General features: G+C 38.1%; 1 protein-coding gene across 1 annotated transcript in view; it reads right to left on the reverse strand.

Annotated features, from left to right (window-relative positions):
- The window catches only part of LOC144957240 (uncharacterized), a 126,930-nt gene that overhangs the window by 47,470 nt on the left and 55,777 nt on the right, over nucleotides 1-23,683 (reverse strand). The window contains exons 26-37 of the mRNA XM_078888315.1: nucleotides 22,854-22,958; nucleotides 20,390-20,439; nucleotides 19,514-19,664; nucleotides 15,527-15,607; nucleotides 13,733-13,843; nucleotides 10,285-10,478; nucleotides 9,174-9,242; nucleotides 8,008-8,115; nucleotides 6,351-6,582; nucleotides 5,837-6,022; nucleotides 4,062-4,360; nucleotides 2,795-2,927 (exon numbers count right to left, since the gene is read on the reverse strand). Coding sequence (XP_078744441.1) covers nucleotides 2,795-2,927; nucleotides 4,062-4,360; nucleotides 5,837-6,022; nucleotides 6,351-6,582; nucleotides 8,008-8,115; nucleotides 9,174-9,242; nucleotides 10,285-10,478; nucleotides 13,733-13,843; nucleotides 15,527-15,607; nucleotides 19,514-19,664; nucleotides 20,390-20,439; nucleotides 22,854-22,958 — 1,719 coding nt within the window. The remainder of the gene's footprint in view (nucleotides 1-2,794; nucleotides 2,928-4,061; nucleotides 4,361-5,836; nucleotides 6,023-6,350; nucleotides 6,583-8,007; nucleotides 8,116-9,173; nucleotides 9,243-10,284; nucleotides 10,479-13,732; nucleotides 13,844-15,526; nucleotides 15,608-19,513; nucleotides 19,665-20,389; nucleotides 20,440-22,853; nucleotides 22,959-23,683) is intronic.

The following is a 23,683-nucleotide window of genomic DNA, read 5'->3' on the forward strand; positions in this document are numbered from 1 at the left end:
GAAAATGGGATAGTAAAAAGTTATAGAATTACAATAAAAGCACCCAAGAAAAAGTAAGACATAAGGGAACTGGGAACAAATAGGGATCAGATGTAGATTCCAAGAGCAGACCACCAATGCACTTAGTTTGAGATCACCTAAAAGTCTCATCCAGACACAAGCACAGGTCCCATCTAAGAGGAATACACTCAAATGTTTACCAATCATATAATATAATATCTCCCAAAACTATAACTATACATTCGACTGTTTCCCTCCCAGCCAAGGAGCTCCGGCAAGGATCAGGACAAAACTAAGTAATCTCATTCCAAGACAATGACAGGAAACAATTGGGAAACGGGTATGGGGGGATAGAAGACACAGCATGTACCTCCCTGCCCACTATGGGAGGTCAGGATCCCCACCCAGCCACTTTACTAGGGGTCCCTGACCAACAGCAACACTTAACATGTAGGACGGGACATGATGCCTGTTAAGCGACATTATAATTTTTTTTTAACAGAGACAACGCTGTTAATGGCTAGGTACTTATTTTAGACCTGATTACAGTGAGAGAATGTGAGTAAAGAGCCTTTTCCAAAGACTCAACTATGCGCCGAGTGAGGCTCGAACCAAGGAAATTGCGATACGAAAGCGAGTGCCATACCACAAGACCACATAGCCGCACATAGCCCGCTTTTGGATCCGCTTTTGGATCTGGGTGCGAATCCAACTCTCAGCAGTGCAGTTGAATCCTTGGGAAAGACTCTCTAGTCACATTCTCTCACTGTGCAAAGGTGAAAAATGAGTATCTGGCAATTAACAAACTTGTATTATTGCCTTACAGGCTTCATGTTTTGTCCTACACGTGAAGTGTTGCTTTTAACTTTGATGAAAATCTGTTGCTGCTTGAAGCTCGAAGGAAAAAAATAAAGATAAGCATTGAATTGTGAGCTTCAATTTATTAGATGAAGACAGATACTGTGATGTTTCGGGTTTCCCCTTTATCAACAAAACAGGATTTTTGTATATTCAGTACCTCAACAACACCACTATCACATTATATCATTCATCTGTAGTGTTTCATTCATCCCGTTTTGTTGATAAAGGGGAAACCCGAAACATCCACAGTATATGTCTTCGTCTAATAAACTGAAGTTAATAAATTTAATACTTATCATTACTTTCAGCTTTGAGCACATTTAATGCATATTGCTCTAATTAAATGTTTAAATTTAAAAAAAAGTAAATTTACAAGGGAAAACCCCATAGAGCCTAAACACACAAAAATACTTATGATTTGTAAAGTACTTTCAGCACGTTTAGTGGATATTGCACTATATAAAAGTTTGTTAAATCATTGATAACAAAACGCAGTACGGTGTGGAGATGAAATAAGTCGATTAATTCTCTTCTTATCATGATACTAGGCTGCTAGAGGCTGTGGACTGTAAAAAGTAAAATAAACAAAACTGAGTTTAATAGCTTTGAAAAGGAACAAAACACCAAAACCCTTCTTCAAGCTAATTATTTAGTTGTTATTTGTAAGAGTTTTACGCGCTTGCAACACATTTAGGTTATATCAGCACCAGTAAAAAGGAAGAAAATGGGATAGTAAAAAGTTCTAGAATTACATTAAAAGCACCCAAGAGAAAGTAAGACAACGGGGAAATGGGAACAAATAGGGAACAGATGTAGATTCCAAGAGCATACCACCAATGTTCTTAGTTTGAGATCACTTATGTCTCATCCAGACACAAGCACAAAATCCAACAAAGAGGAATACACTCAAATATTTACATTATACATTCAAAATAACAGATATAATAATACATAACAGAGAGATGATTTACAAGGAAAAAAATATCATCTCACAAAACAATAACTTTGCATTTGACTGTTTCTCTCCCATCCAGACTCCGACCAGGGCCAAGTAATCTCATTCCAAGACAAAGATAGAAAGCATGTTGGAAAACAGATATAAGGAGATAGAAGACGCAGTAAGTACCTCCCTGCCCACTATGGGAGGTCACGAGCCCCACCCAGTTCTTCAAGACAACAACAAAAATCAATTGATATACAAATACATAAATTAAAGATAGATGTCAGAATGTAAAAAACATGTTGGAATGTCATTCTCAAACGTTACGTGTTTGGTATTTTGTTCTTTTTCAAACCTGTTCTATTCATAATTGTTCACTACCTTTATGAGCCACAGATTCCAACTGTTATATTTCCTTTTGAACATTTATATAGCAAATTTCTTCATTTTTTACCATGCTCAATGCGCTTCCCAACAGACAATATATTTCAATTTCATACAGAACCAGTTTTCTATTTGACATCTTTTTTGTCTTCTTGATTTGGCTATGAATTTTTTTTTTTCACTTAAAATTGATAATTTATATTGTAAAGTACCCAGGGCTTGTGTTTTACACGAGAATGAGCTGTGTATAAATGTGTATTATTATTATTTTGTACCAAAACTCTAATAAAATCTGTCAAGAGTGCCGGGGGCTGTCTGAAGCTAGCCTCGGATCGTAAAAATACAAAATCAAAGGTGAAAATGTAAAAGCTAAGAATGGGATCAGTACAGATGATGGACGTTTCAGGTACAAATCCTTCATCAGCTGATGAAGAGTTTAGACCCAAAATGTCCATTGTCTGCACTATTCTCATCTGAAAATTTTCCAGTTTCACCTTTTCATTAATAAAATCCGTCAATGCCAATAGCCAGGTACTCATTCACACTTGAGTCAATGCATTACAAATTTGATAAAGATCATAATAATACTATGTTGTAGCTTGCACATACCTGGTGCCTTTCGTCCTTTGTAGCCAAACCGTGGAAACACCTGAAACATTGTAGCGTTCAACCTTCCCATCTCTACTGGGTCCAGTGTTCCATTCACATCCTCATCGAAAAAACTGAAGATATTTTGCTTGTCCTGTGTGGGTCAAGATGATTTTATATGAAATAAACATTCAGTACTTAAAAGACAATGTAATATACATTTTAACTAAACCACTTATAACTTTTTTGAAGAGTTATAAAAAACAATTTAAAAAGGAAAAAAAGAACATAGTGAGCAATAAGCAACATGTGTAGACTATAGTTTTAATCACAAACACCCACCTGAAATGTTACCTCATACACGTCATCGACCATCTTTCACATTTTTATATTATTCCAGCTCTACTCTTTTTTTTTTTTTTTGTCTAACATTTCATTTGTGACATTAGCATTAGTTAAAAATCTATAAATCACGATCATGAGTCATCGGTTATGGTTTATGATCAATGTTAAAAGTGAAGACTCGATTGTTTATTTTTAAGGGTTTTACGACGCATGCGACACATTTAGGTCATATCAGCGCCAGTAGAAAGGAAGAAAATGTAATCGTCAAAATATTCTAGATCTACAATCAAAGCACCCAAGAAAAAGTAACACAATTGCGAATTAGTTCAAATGGGGAACATATGTGGATTCTCAGGGCACATAATCAATGTTCTTATTTTGAGATCACCTTAAAGCCTCATCCAGACACCAGCAAAGGATCCCACTAAGAGGAACACGCTCAATTGTCAACAGAATACATACCACACAATACATAACAGAGAGATGATTTACAAGGAAAAAAATATTCTCTCCCAAAACTATATCTACACATTTGACTAGTTCCCTCCCAGTCAAGGACTCCAGCCAGGGCTGGGATAAAACTAAGTAATCCCATTCCAAGACAAAGACAAAAAGCAACTCAGAAAACAGATATAAGGGGATAGAAGACACAGCGTGACCTCCTGCCCACCTTGGCAGGTCAAAGGACCCCGCCCAGTAAAGTGATGACTTAATTACATAACTAGAGAGAGAGAGAGAGAGAGGGTAAGAGAGTAAGTGGTAAATCTCTCTCTCTCACTCTCTCTCTACTATATATATATATATATATATATATATTATCTATAGTATATATTATATTATATATATATTATATATATATATATATATATATAGATATATATATATATATATATATATATATAAATAAATCCCTGTAGAAAACAGATTTAAAAAAAAAACTAACCTGGTTATGCCTGTCAAGCCAGTGAATCAAATTATTTATTTGTAGAAAGTCTTCAAAATTTTCCCGTGAAAGCAGCACGTTCTGTCGGACTTTGAGCCAGCAGACGCCATTGAGAGTCAGCGTGCTGAGCTTCTGGAGCTTTGCCAAGCTATCCGGCAAGGACGTGAAGCAATTTCCATTGAGAGACAGGATGCTTAAATTGTCAAGGTCCCCGATGTCCTCGGGCAACTCTGTCAATAGGAGATGTTGTGCATAGAGGCGCTCCAATTTTTTGAGCTTTGTAACTGCAGTTGGAAGCTCTGAAATAGTTTCGAAAAGAAATAAAACATGTTATTAAACTTTAATCGTAATGATTTTTTTTTCTTTTTGTTTGTTTTAATTGAGATTTTATATAATGCACTATCAACTAAACATGCTCAAAGCGCTTTACAAGGGGTCCCTGGCCAAAAGCAACACTTAACATGTAGGATGGGACATGATGACTATGAGAAGATATTACAATTTTTTCGGACAGGTACTCATTTTACACATCGAGTACGGTGAGAGAACGTGAGTAAAGAGCCTTTTCCAAGGACTCAACTATGCGTCAAGCAAGGCTTGAACCCAGAACCTTCCAATCAAAGCGAGTGTCATACCACTAGACCACATAGGAGGCCTAACACCCAGTAGAAGAGAACAAGGCCACACCCCTCAGACAGCCCGTCCAAATGTAAATAATGGCAGTTCGTATACTAAACTAAAAGACTAGACAGTGTTGCCATCAATGGTAAGCATTTAAGTAAAAAGCTCACTATAGTTAAGTGCCTGATCAATCGTATACTCACAGAAAAAAATGTTTGCTTTTAAATAGCCACAATCTCAAATGAGGACCTGAGAACGCGAGCTGCAGTGGAGTCTCTGGAGAGTCTCATTAAAAGGAGAAGATGACAATGGTTGGGGCATGTCTGTCGCAGACCTAATGAAACACTGATAAGAAAGGCTCTGGGATGGACACCCCAAGGAAAGAGGAAGCAAGGCCGCACCCAAGGAGACTTGGAGACGTACCGTAGAGAGGGACCTAAAGCAAAGAGGTCTGTACCTCGAGATGGCCCAAAGAACAGCTGCTGACAGGACTAGGTGGAGATCCCTTGCATGGCCTCAAGTGCCAGCAGGCCCGGAGAGGATTGAGTGAGTGAGTTTAATTAGCGCAATATCCACCTAAAATGTGAAAAGTTCTTTACAAGGGGTGATGTTACTCCTTAGAGAAGGCTCTTTTCTCACATTCTCTCACCGTACTCATGTGTAAAAAGAGTACATGGCCTTTAACAACGTTGTCATCTGTCTGAGAAAAAATTGTAAAATCGCCGAAAAGTCCAACATGTTAAATGTTGCTGTTGGCCAGGGATCCCTTGTAAAGGGCTTTGAGCATGTTTAGTGGATATTGTGCTATATAAAATCTCAATTAAAAATTTTTTAAAACAAACTTATTGCTAGAGCACAAAGCCCCACATACAAAGCCTTCTCATCTGCCATTAAAAAGATTCCGTCGTACAATAGCTCGTAATATAGCCTGACACTGACCAAAAAATGACGTCAAAATGCCAGTCTTTGGCCACAAAAGAAAACAAATCATGAGTTGTATTCAATAGTTCAACCAATTGGACTACTTGTTTCCATGAGCTCTACTAACGACAACTCACGAGGCGGTGCAAAAACCAAATAATGATGTCAAAATGCCAGTCTTTTCGAGTTTCAGTGTCAGGCTATAACTTAATGATAGCTACAGTCGTACTCACTTTCAAACTTGTTGCTATCCAAATCCAGACGTATCATATCCTGGCAAGTAACCAACGTATCTGGCAGATCCGTCAACTCATTCATAGACAGCGTCAAAGCTGACAGTTTGGCGCATTGACAAATCTCTGAAGGGATGGACTTTAGCTTGTTGTCGGACAGTATCAAATCCTTGAGGTTGGGCATAGCTGGAAGCAAAAAAAAAAAAACAACAAAAATATGAAGTAATTATTTAAAAACCCGCTCTTTCTTCTTCTTTTTTTCACATTGATGATGATGTTGATGATGATGATGATGATGAGGATAATGATAATGATGATAACGATGATGAAGATCATAATAAAAATAAAAATAATAACAACAACAACAACAACATCAACATCAACATCAACAACATCAACAACAACAATAATAATAATAATAATAATAATAATAATAATAATAATAATAATAATAATAATAATAATAATAATAATAATAATAATAATAATAATAACAAGATAACAATCTGCTTACATGTGAAGAGCTGTGAGGGAATTTCCGTCAATTTATTGCTGGCCAGTGTCAAAGAGTAGACAAAATGGTGGTATATGCCAGGTAAATCGGTGAATGTGTGGTTTGTGAGCAGATTGGTCTTCCACGTGTTTCGGTGCGTGTTACACATCAACACTTCATCAGTAGTAAATTCGATTTTCTGCAGGACCAGATCCTGGCTTGAGTAGTGCTCTGTGTTCATGTCAATCCATCTCTGGGAAGTGCGATTAAAATTAAAGTAATAATTTTAAAAATAAATAAATAAAATTCTCTTTATTCATCCCATAGGAGAAATTTGTCTTTAGGGTCTATTCCAAGGGAAGACTGGAATAACCCAGGCGTCAGCTGCAGTGCAGTGCCGCAAATTGAGCTAGGGTGAGATGAAGTGCTCAAGAACACACAGCGCAGAGGATATTCGAACTCGGTACCCTTTGGGTACAAAGCAAAGATCGTACTGTTCAGCCATGCTACCTTATTTTTAAAAATTTGATTAACACTTTACAGACTGGATTCAATTTCACTTTATTATTATATTAACCATTTTGAGTATATATTACAGGGATGCTATTGCTTAAAAATAAAAGAGCCTTGAAATCTTTCTTGTAAAGTCCATATGTGAAAAGTTTTCGTGCAAAGCTTCTCATAATCAAATACCATCACCCTTAAATCATAGAAAATGATACATATCCATAGCATCAATGCCCTATTTAGCCTTACATGATACACACATCTATCTAGCTTCCCCTTAACTGTTGCCTTTAAACAGCCAATGCCTCCATTAAAAAAAAACAAACAAAACAAACATCAATACTGACGAAAGTTAGCGGGAAGATTTCAAAAAGCCAGTTTTCCAGCTTTAGCTAAAAAAATGATATCCCTGATATTGCAATTGAACACCCAAGCTGTTAACAGCGTCATCGGTCAGAAAAAAAAAAATTGTAAAATCACCTGACAGGCTTCATAATTCGTCTTATAATATATTAACTGTTGCTGTTGGATTGGGACCCCTTGTAATGCGCTTTCAGCATGTGGATATTGCGCTATACAAATGAACAAGATAACCAAGATAAGATTGAAGCTCGAAGATATAAGATTAAGCATTGGTGGCCCCTCCCATCAAGGGGCCTGAGTTTATACTAGGTTTCTAAGGCATTAAACGAACAATAGCAGTTTCTTGCTACCCTTTAAATAGGACATTACTTTCTGCCAGATCTAAGAGACCCAGATTTCAAATCACTGCCGAGTGGGGAAGGGGGTAGGAGTGGGTAGGAGCATAATATAATAATAATAATAATAATAAAATAATATAATAATAAATAATAATAATAATATGATAATAATAATAATAATAATAATAATAATAATAATAATAATAATAATAATAATAATAATAATAATAGATGGCATTCATATATTCATATTCATATTTCAAAATTACAAAATGCTCAACTCAATGCTCTTTACAGTGGTTGAGAAAAAATAATAAATAAATAATTATTTTTAAAATGCATCTCTTGTGCCAAAACAACCCCTCAAAAAATAGACATAATATTGGGATAGAAGACACCACAAGTGACCTCCAGCCCACCATAGGAATGTCAAAAGACCCCTCTCCCCCACCCATAAGGGGAGGTAATACCTGCATTGATTCGGCATCCAGTAGCTGCATGACATCCTTTTCCAATCCCAGGCAGAGGAAGAGTGAATTGGTTATCACCTCCAGGAGACCTGTAAGGCTTTGGTGAATCTGCAGTGATACAAACAAATTTACGTTCATTTCTATCATCATTTTCCTGGAGCAGCCCTATGTCAAGTTGTTTGTTTGTTTGTTTTTGTTTTTAAGTGTTTTACGGCGCTTGCAACACATTTAGGTTATATCAGCGCCAGTAAAAAGGAAGAAAATGGGATAGTAAAAAAGTTCTAGAATTACAATTAAAACAAAGTAAGACATAGGGGAACTGGGAACAAATAGGGATCAGATGTAGATTCCAAGAGCATACCACCCATGTACTTAATTTGAGATCACCTATAAGTCTCATCCGGACACAAGCACAAAATCCAACAAAGAAGAATACACTCAAATGCTTACATTATACATTTAACATAACTAATATAATACATAAACAGAGAGATGATTTACAAGGAAAAAAATTCATCTCCCAAAACAATAACTATGCATTTGACTGTTTCCCTCCTAGCCAGGACTCCGGCTACGGCCAGAACAAAAACAAATAATCCCATTCCAGACAAAGACAGAAAGCATGTTGGAAAACAGTTATAAGGGGATAGAAGACACAGTATGTACCTTCCTTCCCACTATGGGAGGTCAGGAACCCCGCCCAGCCTATGTCAAGTTCTTAATAAAACCAATAACTTGAGGTGCCTAAGTGAGTCAATAAAATGGAGACAAAGATAAAGGGAGTAAATTAAACACATTTACAAATTTTCACCTATATTATAATGACAATCTAATATAAATATATATGTATTTTGTGTTTATTTGAAAAAGACCACAGGCCGAAACGTTGTTTGTTTTGTGTTGTTCATTCATGAGTCAGATTTACTACTCCCTTTATCTTTATCTCCAAGTTCTTAATAATTATTGTGAAAAATTTGCAACACCACTAAAAACAAAAGTTTAATAAAAATATATACAAAAAGAAAGGGGGAACGGGGGGGGGGGGGGGGGGGGGGGGTCGATGAACTGAATCATACTTGTAAATATTTTTACTCCAAGTCCTCTGAAAAAAGTGCTAGGTTTAATTAACAAAGTATAAAAAACCGCTTGCTTTATTGTCAAATTACCTCTGCAGGGGTAAAGTTGTCAATTCCCTCCACGTCCTTTGTCAACAGTTTATATTGCGGCAATGGACTCTGATGGAAACAGACACGATGAATAAAACATATATTAAATTCAACTAATTTAAAAATACGCTTCAACAGTCATAACGTCACTTCTCTCGTAATGACGCATATAACTTAGTAACTGGCTCTAAACTATCGGAACAATGGCGGATGCCCTTATGAAATATTTCTCAGACGAGCATAAAAGCGTATCCAGAGGGAAAAAAACATTATAAATATGACCAGGTTTTGACTTTTACACATTCTGATCACAAGACATATGAAAAGTTCTAGCCAGCATGAAGAATAAAAAGTACCGATTTTCTTTGGTTAGAACCATGATGGCCGCTGTTGCTGGGTGACGTGACATCAGACTATTGAATCCAATTGCAGCAAGTTTCAAGTGATCAGAGAATGTCATCTCTCCCAAACCCCCACCCACCTGTACTCTAATACAGAAAACACTCACTACAACACAACAGAATGTGCGGCTATGTGGTCTAGTGGTATGACACTCGCTTTCGGATCGGAAGGTCCTGGGTTCGAGCCTAACTCAGCACATAGTTGAGTCCTTGGAGAAGGCTCTTTACTCACATTCTCTCACCTTACTCAGGTGTAAAATGAGTACCTGGCCGTTAACAGCGTTGTCTTTGTCCAAAATAAATAGGCATCATGTCCCGTCCTACATGTTAAGTGTTGCTGTTGGCCAGGGACTCACCCCTTGTAAAGCGCTTTGAGGACCTTTAGCGGATATTGCTCTATACAAGAGCTCAATTTAAAAATTGTTTTTATAAATACAGAAAACACTCACTACAACACAACAGAACAACTTTCCAACTCCTGTGACTTGGTCACTTAGCGGTACAGTGTCTTGACTTGTCACAAAAGCCAAACAATGTTATGCGTGGTTAATGATTAGATGGGTGACAGTCGATGTTCCGATGTTGTATTGCTATTTCAAACAAAATCATCTCCAAAAACTAATCCTATACATACGACTGCTTTAGTGAATATTGCACTATATAAATCTTTAAAAAATTTTTTGGTTTTTTTTTTTGGTTTTTTTTTTTACTTGTTGAAGGCGAAGTAGAAGTAGACACCAGGCCCACAAAGAACTGAATCCAAATGGCTTGTTGACTCTGTCTGCGCTGTTCAGCTTTTCCATCGGCACTCCTTCATTGTCCAGCATGTGCAAGGCGTGGTAGCACTCCATATTCTTATTGAGCTTGTAAGTCGGGAGGCAGGTCATTACAGAGTTCACGTCAGCTGTCATAGAAGAAAACCAAAAAAAGGATTTAAAGTGAGGTTTTAATGATTTAAAGTGAGGTATTAAAGTTTTTACTCGAGTCAAATTTTTTTGTTTTTAAATTGAGCTTTTATATAGCACAATATCCACCAGGGGCGTGGCTATATTGGTTGATTTGGTGCCTGGCACCTTTTCCAGCTTTAAAAAAATGGATTACAGCATTTTAAAAAATAATAAAACTAAGAAATGGTATAAACCGCCTCTTACTTACTTGAGTAAGTCTTTTCTGTATATATTTTTCTTTCTTTTGTATTTACAAATATAGCAAGTTTTTAGTCATTTTCTTCTGTTTCTGGCACCACCTTATATGCCACTGATATCCACTTAAAATGCTCAAAGATCTTTACAAAGGGTCGCTGACTAACAGCAACACACAACATAAAGAACTAGCTATGATGATGCCTGTTAGGCAATAATACAATTTTTTCCAACGGAGATAACGCTGTTAATGGCCAGATACTCATTTTACATCATAGTACAAGGAGAGAATGTGAGGAAAGAGTCTTTCCCAAGGACTCAAGAAGCGCTGAGCGAGGCTCGGACCCAGGACATTCCGATCCGAAAGTGAGTGGCATATCACTCTCTCTCTCTCTCTCTCTGTGGATATCAACTTGACGTGCCTCCCACACAGTCCATTCAGAAGAAGTCTCTGACTTGTGCCCATCTGCCACATCCGTCACGCGTGTTGAGCCATCAGTATATCCTGTTGCCATCTTCTTTTGGTCTTCTCTGCATATCACTAGACCATATAAAAAGTTAAAGTGATTCAAAACTGCTAGAAGCTGTGGACTGTAAAAAGTAATAAACAAAAATGAATAGAACAGCTTCGACAAAGAAAAAAATACCACACATGGAATGTTTCGGGCTCAAAAGCCTTCTTTATGTTTGTTTTGTTTTTAAGGGTTTTACAGCACTTGCACCACATTAAGGTCATATCAGCGCCAGTAAAAAGGAAGAAAATTGGGTAGTAGAAAGTTTTAGAATTACAATTAAAGCACCCAAGAAAAGGTAAGACAAAGGGGAATTTGTTCAAATAGGAAACAGATGTAGACTCCAAGAGCAAACTATCAAAGTACTTAGTTTGAGATCCCCTAAATGTCTCACCCAGACACTAGCATATGTCTCCACTAAGAGGAATACATTCAAATGTTTACAAATCATATATAATACGTAAACAAAACTTAATACAGGACAGAACAGAGAGATGATTTACAAGGGGGAAATATAATGTCATCTCCCAAAACTGACTATACATTTGACTGTCTCCCTCCCAGCCAGGGTATCCAGCCAGGGCCTTGACAAAACCAAGTAATCTCATTCCAAGACAAAGATAGAAAGCATGTTGGAAAACAGATATAGGGGGATAGAAGACACAGTATGTACCTCCCTGCCCACTATGGGAGGTCAGATATAAGGGGATAGAAGACACAGTATGTACCTCCCTGCCCACTCTGGGAGGTCAGATATAAGGGGATAGAAGACACAGTAATGTACCTCCCTGCCCACTATGGGAGGTCAGATATAAGGGGATAGAAGACACAGTATGTACCTCCCTGCCCACTATGGGAGGTCAGATATAAGGGGATAGAAGACACAGTATGTACCTCCCTGCCCACTATGGGAGGTCAGATATAAGGGGATAGAAGACACAGTATGTACCTCCCTGCCCACTATGGGAGGTCAGATATAAGGGGATAGAAGACACAGTATGTACCTCCTGCCCACTATGGGAGGTCAGATATAAGGGGATAGAAGACACAGTATGTACCTCCCTGCCCACTATGGGAGGTCAGATATAAGGGGATAGAAGACACAGTATGTACCTCCCTGCCCACTATGGGAGGTCAGATATAAGGGGATAGAAGACACAGTATGTACCTCCCTGCCCACTATGGGAGGTCAGATATAAGGGTATAGAAGACACAGTATGTACCTCCCTGCCCACTATGGGAGGTCAGATATAAGGGTATAGAAGACACAGTATGTACCTCCCTGCCCACAATGGGAGGTCAGATATAAGGGGATAGAAGACACAGTATGTACCTCCCTGCCCACAATGGGAGGTCAGATATAAGGGTATAGAAGACACAGTATGTACCTCCTGCCCACTATGGGAGGTCAGATATAAGGGTATAGAAGACACAGTATGTACCTCCCTGCCCACTATGGAGGTCAGATATAAGGGTATAGAAGACACAGTATGTACCTCCCTGCCCACTATGGGAGGTCAGACATAAGGGGATAGAAGACACAGTATGTACCTCCCTGCCCACTATGGGAGGTCAGATATAAGGGGATAGAAGACACAGGATGTACCTCCCTGCTCACTATGGGAGGTCAGATATAAGGGGATAGAAGACACAGTATGTACCTCCTGCCACTATGGAGAGTCAGATATAAGGGGATAGAAGACACAGTATGTACCTCCTGCCCACTATGGGAGGTCAGATATAAGGGGATAGAAGACACAGTATGTACCTCCCTGCCTACTATGGGAGGTCAGATATAAGGGGATAGAAGACACAGTATGTACCTCCCTGCCCACTATGGGAGGTCAGGAACCCCACCCAGAAAAGCCTTCTTTAGCCAACAACAAAAAACAATCAAAGCATAAAACCATTCCCAAAAATCATAAAATCATATAGATGGCAGAGAAATACTTTCAGAAAAGACATGCCAAATATAATTCTCCCATCAATCCGTTTTTCAAGTAATGTATCAGATCGGAAGGTCCAGGGTTTGAATCCCTCTCTGAGCAGCGTATAGTTGAGACTTTGGAAAAGGTTCTTTACTCACATCTTCTCACCAAACTTAGGTGTAAAATGAGTACCTGGCCGTTTACAGCATTATCTCTGTTGGAAAAAAATTGTAATATCATCTAACAGGCATCATGTTTCATCCTACATGTTAAGTGTTGCAGTTGGCAGCAGTTTCTAATAGTGCTCCACACTACTATGTTATGACGATCGACCCAGGATGCAAATTCTGTACCCCACTCGTGCACCATCGCAAACTCGCCCGGAAGCTTCATCACAAGACACCATTCAACCAGATGCTCTCATGCTGTTGGCTAGGGACTCATTGTAAAGCGCTTTGAGGATGTTTAGTACATATTGCACAATATACAGCTCAAGTTTTTTTTTTTTTGCTTCTTTTATTTGTTTGTTTGTTTTGTTTTTCTTTGTTTTTAGAGAACATTTTAAAAACGAGTTACCTCTGAAGTAGCAAAGTGGATGAACTTTAAAGTTCCTGGTAACAATGGATTGGGGAATTAACTTGAAGTCATCCACTGTCAACGAGTTAGGGAGTAACATCACGGCACCCACTGGAATATAATATGAACGAAGTAAAAATATTTTGATAAATATCTGAACAAGTGTGAATTTTTAATTCAGAAAAGTGAGTGGAGCAGACACTTATGTTGGTAACAACAAGAGAGGAAGTGAATAGAAATAAAAATTTTATTCTCTATTGTCTTCTGGCACTTTTCTATTCACTTCATCTCTTGTTGTTAACAAGTGTGCATGAAAGGTGCCAGACAAAGCAAGATAGAAAAATACAACACAAAAAAAACATCCCAAAAAATCAGGCTACCTTGACTGGGGATCGAACCTCAGACCTTCTGATTATTGGTCAGACGTGTAATGGTATACGGTAGCACATCCGACATCTACATGATGGTATTTACATCTAACTGGTTTTGAAAACACAATGGACAATAAATAAAGGAATGAATTCAAAAGCGGAAGGGAATAAAAATTAAACCATACTCTTGTCACTGTCATTCTTAAAGAGACAAACCATTAGCAAGAATTTTGGTACCATAAGTAGTATTATTGTCACCATCATCATCATTATCATCATCATCATCATTCTTTCCCTTCTTTTCCTTCTCCTCCTCCTCCTCTTCTTCTTCTTCTTCCTCTCCTCCTCCTCCTCCTCCTCCTCCTCCTCCTCCTTCCTCCTTCTTCTTCTTCTCTCTCCCTCTCCTCCTCCTCCTCCTCCTCCTCCTCCTCCTCCTCCTCCTCCTCCCTCCTCCTCTCCTCTCTCCTCCTCCTCCTCCTCCTCTCCTCCTCCTCCTCCTCCTCTCTCCTCTCTCCTCCTCCTCCTCTCCTCCTCCTCCTCCTCTCTCCTCCTCCTCTCCTTCTTCTTCCTTCCTTCTTCTTCTTCTTCTTCTTCTTCTTCTTCTTTCTTCTTCTTTCTTCTTCTTCTCTTCTTCTTCTTCTTCTTCTTCTTCTTCTTCTTCTTCTTCTTCTTTTTTATAATAATTAATTATTATTATTAATAATTATAATATTACTAATATCATTATTTTTTATTATTATTATTATTATATTATTATTATTATTATTATTATTATTATTATTATTATTATTATTATATTATATTATTATTATTATATTATTATTATATTATTATTATTATTATTATTATTATTATTATTATTATTATTATTATTATTATTATTATTATTATTGATTGTTATTATTATTATTATTATTATTATTATTATTATTATTATTATTATTATTATTATTATTTTATTATTATTATTATTTATTATTATTATTATTATTATCATTATTATTATTAATATTATCATTATTATTATCATCATCATATTTTTTTCATTATTTATTATTATTATTTATTATTATTATTATTATTATTATTATATTATTATTATTATTTTATTATTATTATTATTATTATTATTATTATTATTATTATTATCATTATTATTATTAATATTATCATTATTATCATCATCATCATTATTCTTTTCATTATTTTATTATTATTATTATTATTATTATTATTATTATTATTATTTATTATTTTTAAATTATTATGATTACTGTTATTATTATCACTATCAATATTTCTGTGCTCTGTGCACAACAAACCAAAATCACTGGAAAAAAACAACACTTGTGTATGTAGTTATAACTAAACGAAATATCAATAACAAAAGGATTCAACACAAACGCCAAACCCCATTTCTTACAGGAATAGTTGAGTCCTCCTTTGCTGCAGTACAGCTTGTGTTCCACCGGGTCTCTCAACTGTACCTGTCTGGCGTGTAACACTGAAAAGTTCAAAAGAGAGAGAGAGAGAGAGAGAGAGAGAGAGAGAGAGAGAGAGAGAGAGAGAGAGAGAGAGAGAGAGAGAGAGAGAGAGAGAGAGAGAGAGAGGAGGAGAGAGAGAGAGGGAGGGAGGGAGGGAGAGGGAGGGAGAGAGGAGGAGAGGAGGAGAGAGAGGAGAGAGAGGAGAGAGAGAGAGAGAGAGAGAGAGAGAGAGAGAGAGAGGAGAGAGAGAGAGAGAGAGAGAGAGAGAGAGAGAGAGAGAGAGAGAGAGAGAATTATGTCATTCACAAACTCAATATGGCATTATTTCAAGATGATGAAAATAAAACCAAAATATGTGAAGAGTGGTTTTCCAAAACTCCCTCTCTGCACCCCCCCCCCCCCCCCCCCCCCCCCCCCCCCCCGTTTTTGAGATATTAAGGATCATTTCCCTTAAAATTTCTCAGTCAGTCTATTATTTTATCATATTTAAACTTCAAATTCACACAAATCTAATGAAATTCTTGTGAAAATTGATGTTTATAATAAAGTTTACATTTCAATTTATTTCATGGATGGAAAATCTCACAAAGTAGAAAAATCGACTTAACGAGTTTTGGAAAACCAGCCTTCAATTATAAAAGTCAAAATAATATTAAGCTTTGAACTTATAATGTTGTAAACAAAAATGAATATTACAGATCTTACAAGAACAAAATACCAAACACGGAACATTTCGGGAAAGAGCCCTGTTATATAACCAAGCAGGCTCTCAAATGGAACCCACAGGGAAGAGGAAACGGGGTCCTCCAAAACAGACTTGGAGGAGAAGCCTTCACCAAGATTTGTGCGTCTCCAATCTTACCTGGAGTGAGGCAAAGGTCTGTGCTAAGGACAGAAGAAGATGGGAGAGTGCTGTTGAGGCCCTATGCTCTGCCAGGAGCCAAGAGGCATAAGTCAAAAGTAAGTCAAACCCTTCTGATATACCATCTATCGGAGTATTTGAGTAATGTGACTTTGACTTATGCCTCTTGGCTCCTGGCGGAGCATAGGGCCTCAACAACACTCTTCCATCTTCTTCTGTCCTTAGCACGGACCTTTGCCTCACTCCAGGTAAGATTGGAGACGCACAAATCTTGGTGAAGGCTTCTCCTCCAAGTCTGCTATGGAGGACCCCGTTTCCTCTTCCCTGTGGGTTCCATTCGACAGCCTGCTTGGTTATATTACAGGGCTCTTTTAAGTAATGTATTTATGTTTTAATTGTTTCTTGTTGTTGGCTGAAGAAGGGTTTTGAGTCAGAAACGTTCCGTGTTTGGTATTTTGTTCTTTTTTGAAGCTAATATATTCATTTTTGTTTATAGTGTTTATATAGCACAATATCCACTAAACATAATCAAAATGCTTTACAAGGGGTCCCAAACCAACAGCAGCATCTAACATGTTGGATGAGATACCTGTTAGGCAATAATAGGTTTTTTTTTCAGACAGAGACAAAGCTGTTAACGGTCACATACTCATTTTACACCTCAGTACATTGAGAGAATATAAGTATAGAGCCTTTTTCAAGGACTCAACCATTTGCCTCTCAGAGTGGGACTCAAACCTTGGACCTTCCGATCTGAAGGCGAGTGTTATAGCTGCATGAATCAAGGTTAAATGGTCAGAACTCTGCTAAGGCAAATAGATATCATGTCAGGGCCAAGACAATGCCAAAAACAATAAAAGATTTATTTTTTTAAAAGGTTTTACGGCGCTTGTTTGTTTTTGTTTGTTTTTAAGGGTTTTGCGGCACTTGTTTGTTTTTGTTTGTTTTTAAGGGTTTTACGGCGCTTGCAACAAATTTAGGTCATATCAGCGCCAGTAAAAAGGAAGAAAATTGGATAGTAAAAACATTAAAGATGTATAATTAAAAGGACTTAAGGAAAAAGTAAGACAAGGGGAAAAGGTTCAAATAGGGAACAGATGTAGATTCCAAGCGCATACTATCAGTGTACTTAGTTTGAAATCACCTAAAAGTCTCATCCAGACACAAGCATAGGTCCCAACTAAGAGGTTTGTTTTTGTTTTTAAGGGTTTTACGGCACTTGCAAGACATTAAGGTCATATCAGTGCCAGTAAAAAGGAAGAATATGGAATAGCAAAAAGTTTTAGAATTACAATTAAAGCATCCAAAAAAAAAGGAAAGACAAATGGGAATTGGTTTAAATCGGAAACAGATGTAGATTCTAAGAGCACATTATCAAAGTACTTAGATTGAGATCACCTAAATGTCTTATCCAGACACAAGCACAGGTCCCCACTAAAAGGAACACACTCAATGTTTACAAATTATATATAAAACAAAAATAATAAAATACATATTAGAGAGATGATTTACAAGGAAAATAATATCATCTCCCAAAACAATAACTATACATTTGACTGTTTTCCTCTCAAGGACTCCGACAGGGCCAGGACAAACCAAGTAATCCCATTCCAAGACAAAGACAGAAAGCATATTGGAAAACAGATATAAGGGGATAGAAGACACAGCAAGTACCTCCCTGCCCACTATGGAAGGTCTGGAACCTCACCCAGACACAGGGGGATAGAAGACATAGCAAGTCCCTCCCTGCCCACTATGGAAGGTCCGGAACCTCACCCAGACGGGATAGAAGACAAGCAGTCCTCCTGCCCACTATGGAAGTCCGAACCTCACCACCAGGGATAGAAGACATAGCAAGTACCTCCCTGCCCACTATGGAAGGTCTGGAACCTCACCCAGACACAGGGGGATAGAAGACACAGCAAGTACCTCCCTGCCCACTATGGAAGGTCTGGAACCTCACCCAGACACAGGGGGATAGAAGACATAGCAAGTCCCTCCCTGCCCACTATGGAAGGTCTGGAACCTCACCCAGACACAGGGGGATAGAAGACATAGCAAGTACCTCCCTGCCCACTATGGGAGGTCAGGATCCCCACCCAGAAATCTGACCTTAGCAAACCGTATCATGTCGGGGCGAATACAATGCCAAAAACAATAAAAGAGAAAATGTGAAACTTTATTACTTGCCAATCTAAGGAATTATATTAAACTTTTTTTTTTTTTTATTAAATGAGCTTTTATATAGTGCAATATCCACTAAATAAGCTCAAAGAGCTTTATATGGGGTCCCTGGTCAACAGAAACATTTAATATTTAAGACGGGACATGACGCCTATTAGGCGATGTTACAATATTTTTCAGACACAGACAACGCTGTTAACAGCCAGGTACTCATTTTACACCCGAGTATGGTGAGAGAATGTGAGTAAAGAGCATTCTCCAAGGACTCTACTATGCGCTGAGCGAGGCTCGAACCCAAGACCTTCCGATCCAAAAGCGAGTGTCACACCACTAGACCACATAGCTGCACATTGTATTCATTCTTCCTGAATAACAAACAGGGGTCCTGACAGCTCAGTTGGCAGGGCACTCGCTTCATACACAAGGGACAAGTTTAATCTTGGAAAAAGTCGAGATTTTAGTTCCGATCTCCTTGTCCACCCAGCATGATTGAGTAGCTGAGACTGTTTAGACCTAGAGGAAAGTACTTTGTATTTAGTTTGAGAAGTTCCATCCATTTTCCTCAATCAAGCTCAAACGAAAATTACTCAACGCAAAGTCTTATATTCTTAATAATAGATTCTATTTTTAGCATCTAGACCACCCTGACAAATTATTGTTTAGAAATGACTGGTCACATATTGATGATATGCGTTTAGGTAAAATGCTCACAACAGCTACCAGCCGGATATAACGTAGCAACGCACAAAACTGTGTGTAACTTTGAACGTTTCATCACCTGATTGATAGAATTTAGTGAAAAATACTCATTAAAATGGCTGTGTCTAAAAAACATTAACAAAAAGCTGAGCGACATCAATTTCATTCCATCTATATTTACCAGAGGGAAGCGAATGGGGACAGCAGGAAGTGATGTAGTCAGGCAGTCTCGGGTTCTTTATCTGGATTTCCTCAAAGTCTATAGCTTTCATGGGTTCACCACTGATTTTGTTGAGCCGAAGCAATTTATCAAATCCACAAGGCACCTGAAACTAAAAAAAAAAAATATTAAAAAATTGTTATACGAATCAACCATCAAAAATGAATATGACTATTTTATAAATTTTATATAGTGGAATCTCCATTAATTGTGCTCAAGTGCTTTACAAGGAGTCCCAAGCCAACAGCAACATTTAACATTGATGATAAGTCATGACGCCTGTAAATCACTATCACAATTATTCTTTCAAGAGAGAGAATGCTGTTACTGACTATTTAACACATGAAGTTGATAAGAGAATGTCGGTAAAAAATCTTTTCCAATGACTCAACTTTGTGCTGCCCAGAGAGGGACTCAAGTCAAGGATCTAATGGTCATAATATACCAAAAGACCACAAATAATTTAAATATGAAAATGAACCATGAAAGAAAATTGTTACATAGAGTTTTTAAAAGTTACATTAAGTAGGGGCATTCGAGTTGCATTCTCCAAGTTTTGCAATGGTAAGAGCTGAGAACTGTGTCAATGGGGGGAAGTGCTATATAAATGTTAGACCTGGTCTATTTATTATTATTATTAAAAATAACCAAAATATAATCAAATTATCATTATTATTATTATTATTATTATTATTATTATTATTATTATTATTATTATTATTATTATCATCATCAATATCAATATTATCATTCATTTTCAGTATGAACAAATAAGATGACGGACTGGCCATTATTATTTCTAAGCCACTAACCAATGAAAGACAAACGAACACTCACATTCAAAAAATGATGCAATGGAACTGAATGTCTAGTATGGTCATCAGAATCTGAAAGAAAAGCATTAGTAATGTGAAGCAGGAATCATGACGTCACATCTTCCACACTTCCGGTTCAAAACGCCTTGGAAGTGCTGGTTTTTTTTTTGTTTGTTTTGTTTTTTTTTTTCTGTTTTTAAGGGTTTTACGGCCCTTGCACATGTAGGTCATATCAGCACCAGTAAAAAGGAAGAAAATGGGATAGTAAAAAGTTATAGAAGCACGATTAAAGCACCCAAGAAAAGGTAAGACAAAGGGGGAATTGGTTTAAATAGGAAACAGATGTAGGTTCACTATCAGTGTACTTAGTTTGAGATCATCTAAAAGTCTCATCCTGACAAAAGCACGGTTCCCCACTAAGAGGGATACACTCAAATGTTTACAAATCATAATATTTATGTAAATTAAAAATAATACAATGCATAACAGAGAGATGATTAACAAGACAAAAAGTATCATCTTCCAAAACGATACATTTGACTGTTTCCCTCCCAGCTAAGGTATCCAGCCAAGGCCAGAACAAAACCAAGTAATCTCATCCCAAGACAAAGACAGAAAAGAAAGCATGGTGGAAATCAGAGATAGGGGGGATAGAAGACACAGTAAATATCTTCCTGCCCACTATGGGAGGTCAGGAACCCCACCCATGATACAGGGGGGATAGAAGACACAGTAAGTGCCCCCCTGCCCACTATGGGAGGTCAGGAACCCCACCCATGATACAGGGGGGATAGAAGACACAGTAAGTACCTCCCTGCCCACTATGGGAGGTCAGGGACCCCACCCTTGATACAGGGGGGACAGAAGACACAGTAAGTACCATCCAGCCCACTATGGGAGTGTCAGGAACCCCACCCATGATACAGGGGGGATAGAAGACACAGTAAGTACCTCCCTGCCCACTATGGGAGGTCAGGAACCCCACCCATGATACAGGGGGGACAGAAGACACAGTAAGTACCTCCCTGCCCACTATGGGAGGTCAGGAACCCCACCCATGATACAGGGGGGATAGAAGACACAGTAAGTACCTTCCAGCCCACTATGGGAGGTCAGGAACCCCACCCTTGATACAGGGGGGACAGAAGACACAGTAAGTATCTCCCTGCCCACTATGGGAGGTCAGGAACCCCACCCTTGATACAGGGGGGATAGAAGACACAGTAAGTACCTCCCTGCCCGCTATGGGAGTGTCAGGAACATCACCCAGTTGGAAGTGTGTGAGCAGTGTGACAAATATAGATTACACATTGAATCATACGGTGACATAACTATTGTAGTCGCAGGATGTATAGCCAGATTCTTAAGATAATGGGACGTAAAAAGCGAGGATGGATGCGTGGCTCAGCAGTACCGTCTTTGCTTCATACCCGAAAGGTACAGAGTTTGATCACCCGCCGCTTTGCTGTGTGGCCTTGAGCAAGTCATCTCACACTAGCTCAATTTGCTGTGCTGCACTGCGGTTGACGCCTGTTTTATTCCAGTCTTCTTTTGGAATAGACCCTAGAGAATAATTTTTAATGTGGTAGTGGCGTTGTTAACAAGTGTTTCATAGCATACTACTATTCATCCTGTTTTGTTGATAAAGGGGAAACCCAAAACGTCCATTTTATGTTTTTGAACAACGCCGCTACCACAATATCTCATTCATCTGTAGTGTTTCATTCATCTTGTTGATTCATCTTGTTGATAAAGAGGAAACATGGAACGTAATTAACGTAATTAAATTGAAGCTTACATTCAATTTCACATTGTTATTTGTTCGAGTCGTAGAGGATTGGAATATTTGCATTGCTAAATCAGAAATGTAAAAGAGTCAAAAATAAAATTAATAAAAAAAAATTATTTTCAAAATTTTAAATTCTAAAATAAACAAATAGATACAAGAAAATGAATGAAAATGGAAACGCAGTCTCTATGGATGCTTGCCGTGAACGTGTGTGTCACTTCGAGTTTGTCAGTCTGTTTCTATTATCCAAATAAGCAATTTGCCTCCATAAATCTCCGTCTAGTGCAAGTGTTCTTAGCTTTAGAATGTCATCATGTGTGTTAAGGTGCTGAGGCAGTTGGATGTTTCCTCGTGTTGTTGAAATCAGTTCTTCGGTTGTTTTTAAATGTATTTGATAATTTTTGAGATCTTGATTCAATGTTGTTGGAAGTGAAGTTGGTGTACGCCCTCTGATACAAGAAAAAGAAACAAAGAAAGGTCACTCACCAGGGGTCAGGGAGAATGCCAGGGTTTTCCCGAACGCTGCTGTGGTGGTGGTGGTGGTCATCGTCGTCGTCGTCGTCGTCGTCGTAGTAGTAGTAGTAGTAGTAGTAATAGTAGTAGTAGTAGTAGTAGTAGTAGTAGTAGTAGTAGTAGTAGTAGTAGTAGTAGTAGTAGTAGTAATAGTAGTGGTAGTAGAATAAATAAATGAACTCACCAGGGGTCAGGGAGGATGCCAGTGTTTTCCCTAAGGCTGCCGCCGTCCCAGTGGGCATTAGCTGAGGACTGGTATGGATAATGGTGTGTTCTGTGCCACACACATCTGATGAAGAATACGTTAACAACATTAAAACAGTGCTGAAGGTGACAAAAAGTGAAAACGGAGGACATTTTGGAACGACTGCCTTTAAGCCCTATTTTTCATACAACTAACCCCCCCCCACCCCCACTTTTAAAGCCATTGAGATGATAAATCCATTACCGATTCTCTAGCTAACTTCTGGAAAGTGGGCATCGATTGAAGACTGGTATGGAGAATGGTGTGGTCTGTGCTACATACATCTGATGAAGAACACGTTAAAAACATTAAAGCAGTACTGAGGGTGTCAAAAGAAAAAAAGTAGGAGATTTAAGCCCTATTTTCTATAGCACTAACCCCCGCCCCCTCTCCCCACCACCACTTTTAAAGCCATTGAGATGATAAATCTATTGTTGATTCTCTAGCTAACTTCTGGAAAGTGGGCATCGATTGAGGGCTGGTAAGTGCTAAGGGTCGCAAACATCTGAGGGGAGAATGCATTTTAAAATCAAGGCCTTAACAACCCCATCCTCTCATTCCACAGCTGTCTTTAGTGTCTTATTCATTGTGTTTAAGGGGTCCAGATAGCTCAGTTGGTAGAGCACTTGCTTCACAAGCAAAGGGACTGAGATCGATCCCAGGTGCAGTCGAGATTTTTGCTGACTCATGATTCATGTTTTTATTTTTGACTGTAGACGGGTTTTAAGCCGAAACATTCCGTGTTTGGTATCTTGTTCTTTTTTTTTTAA

This window comes from Berghia stephanieae, chromosome 11 (assembly GCF_034508935.2).
Source record: "Berghia stephanieae isolate SIO BIC M18660-M18661 chromosome 11, UCSD_Bste_1.3, whole genome shotgun sequence".
Lineage (NCBI taxonomy): Eukaryota > Metazoa > Mollusca > Gastropoda > Nudibranchia > Aeolidiidae > Berghia > Berghia stephanieae.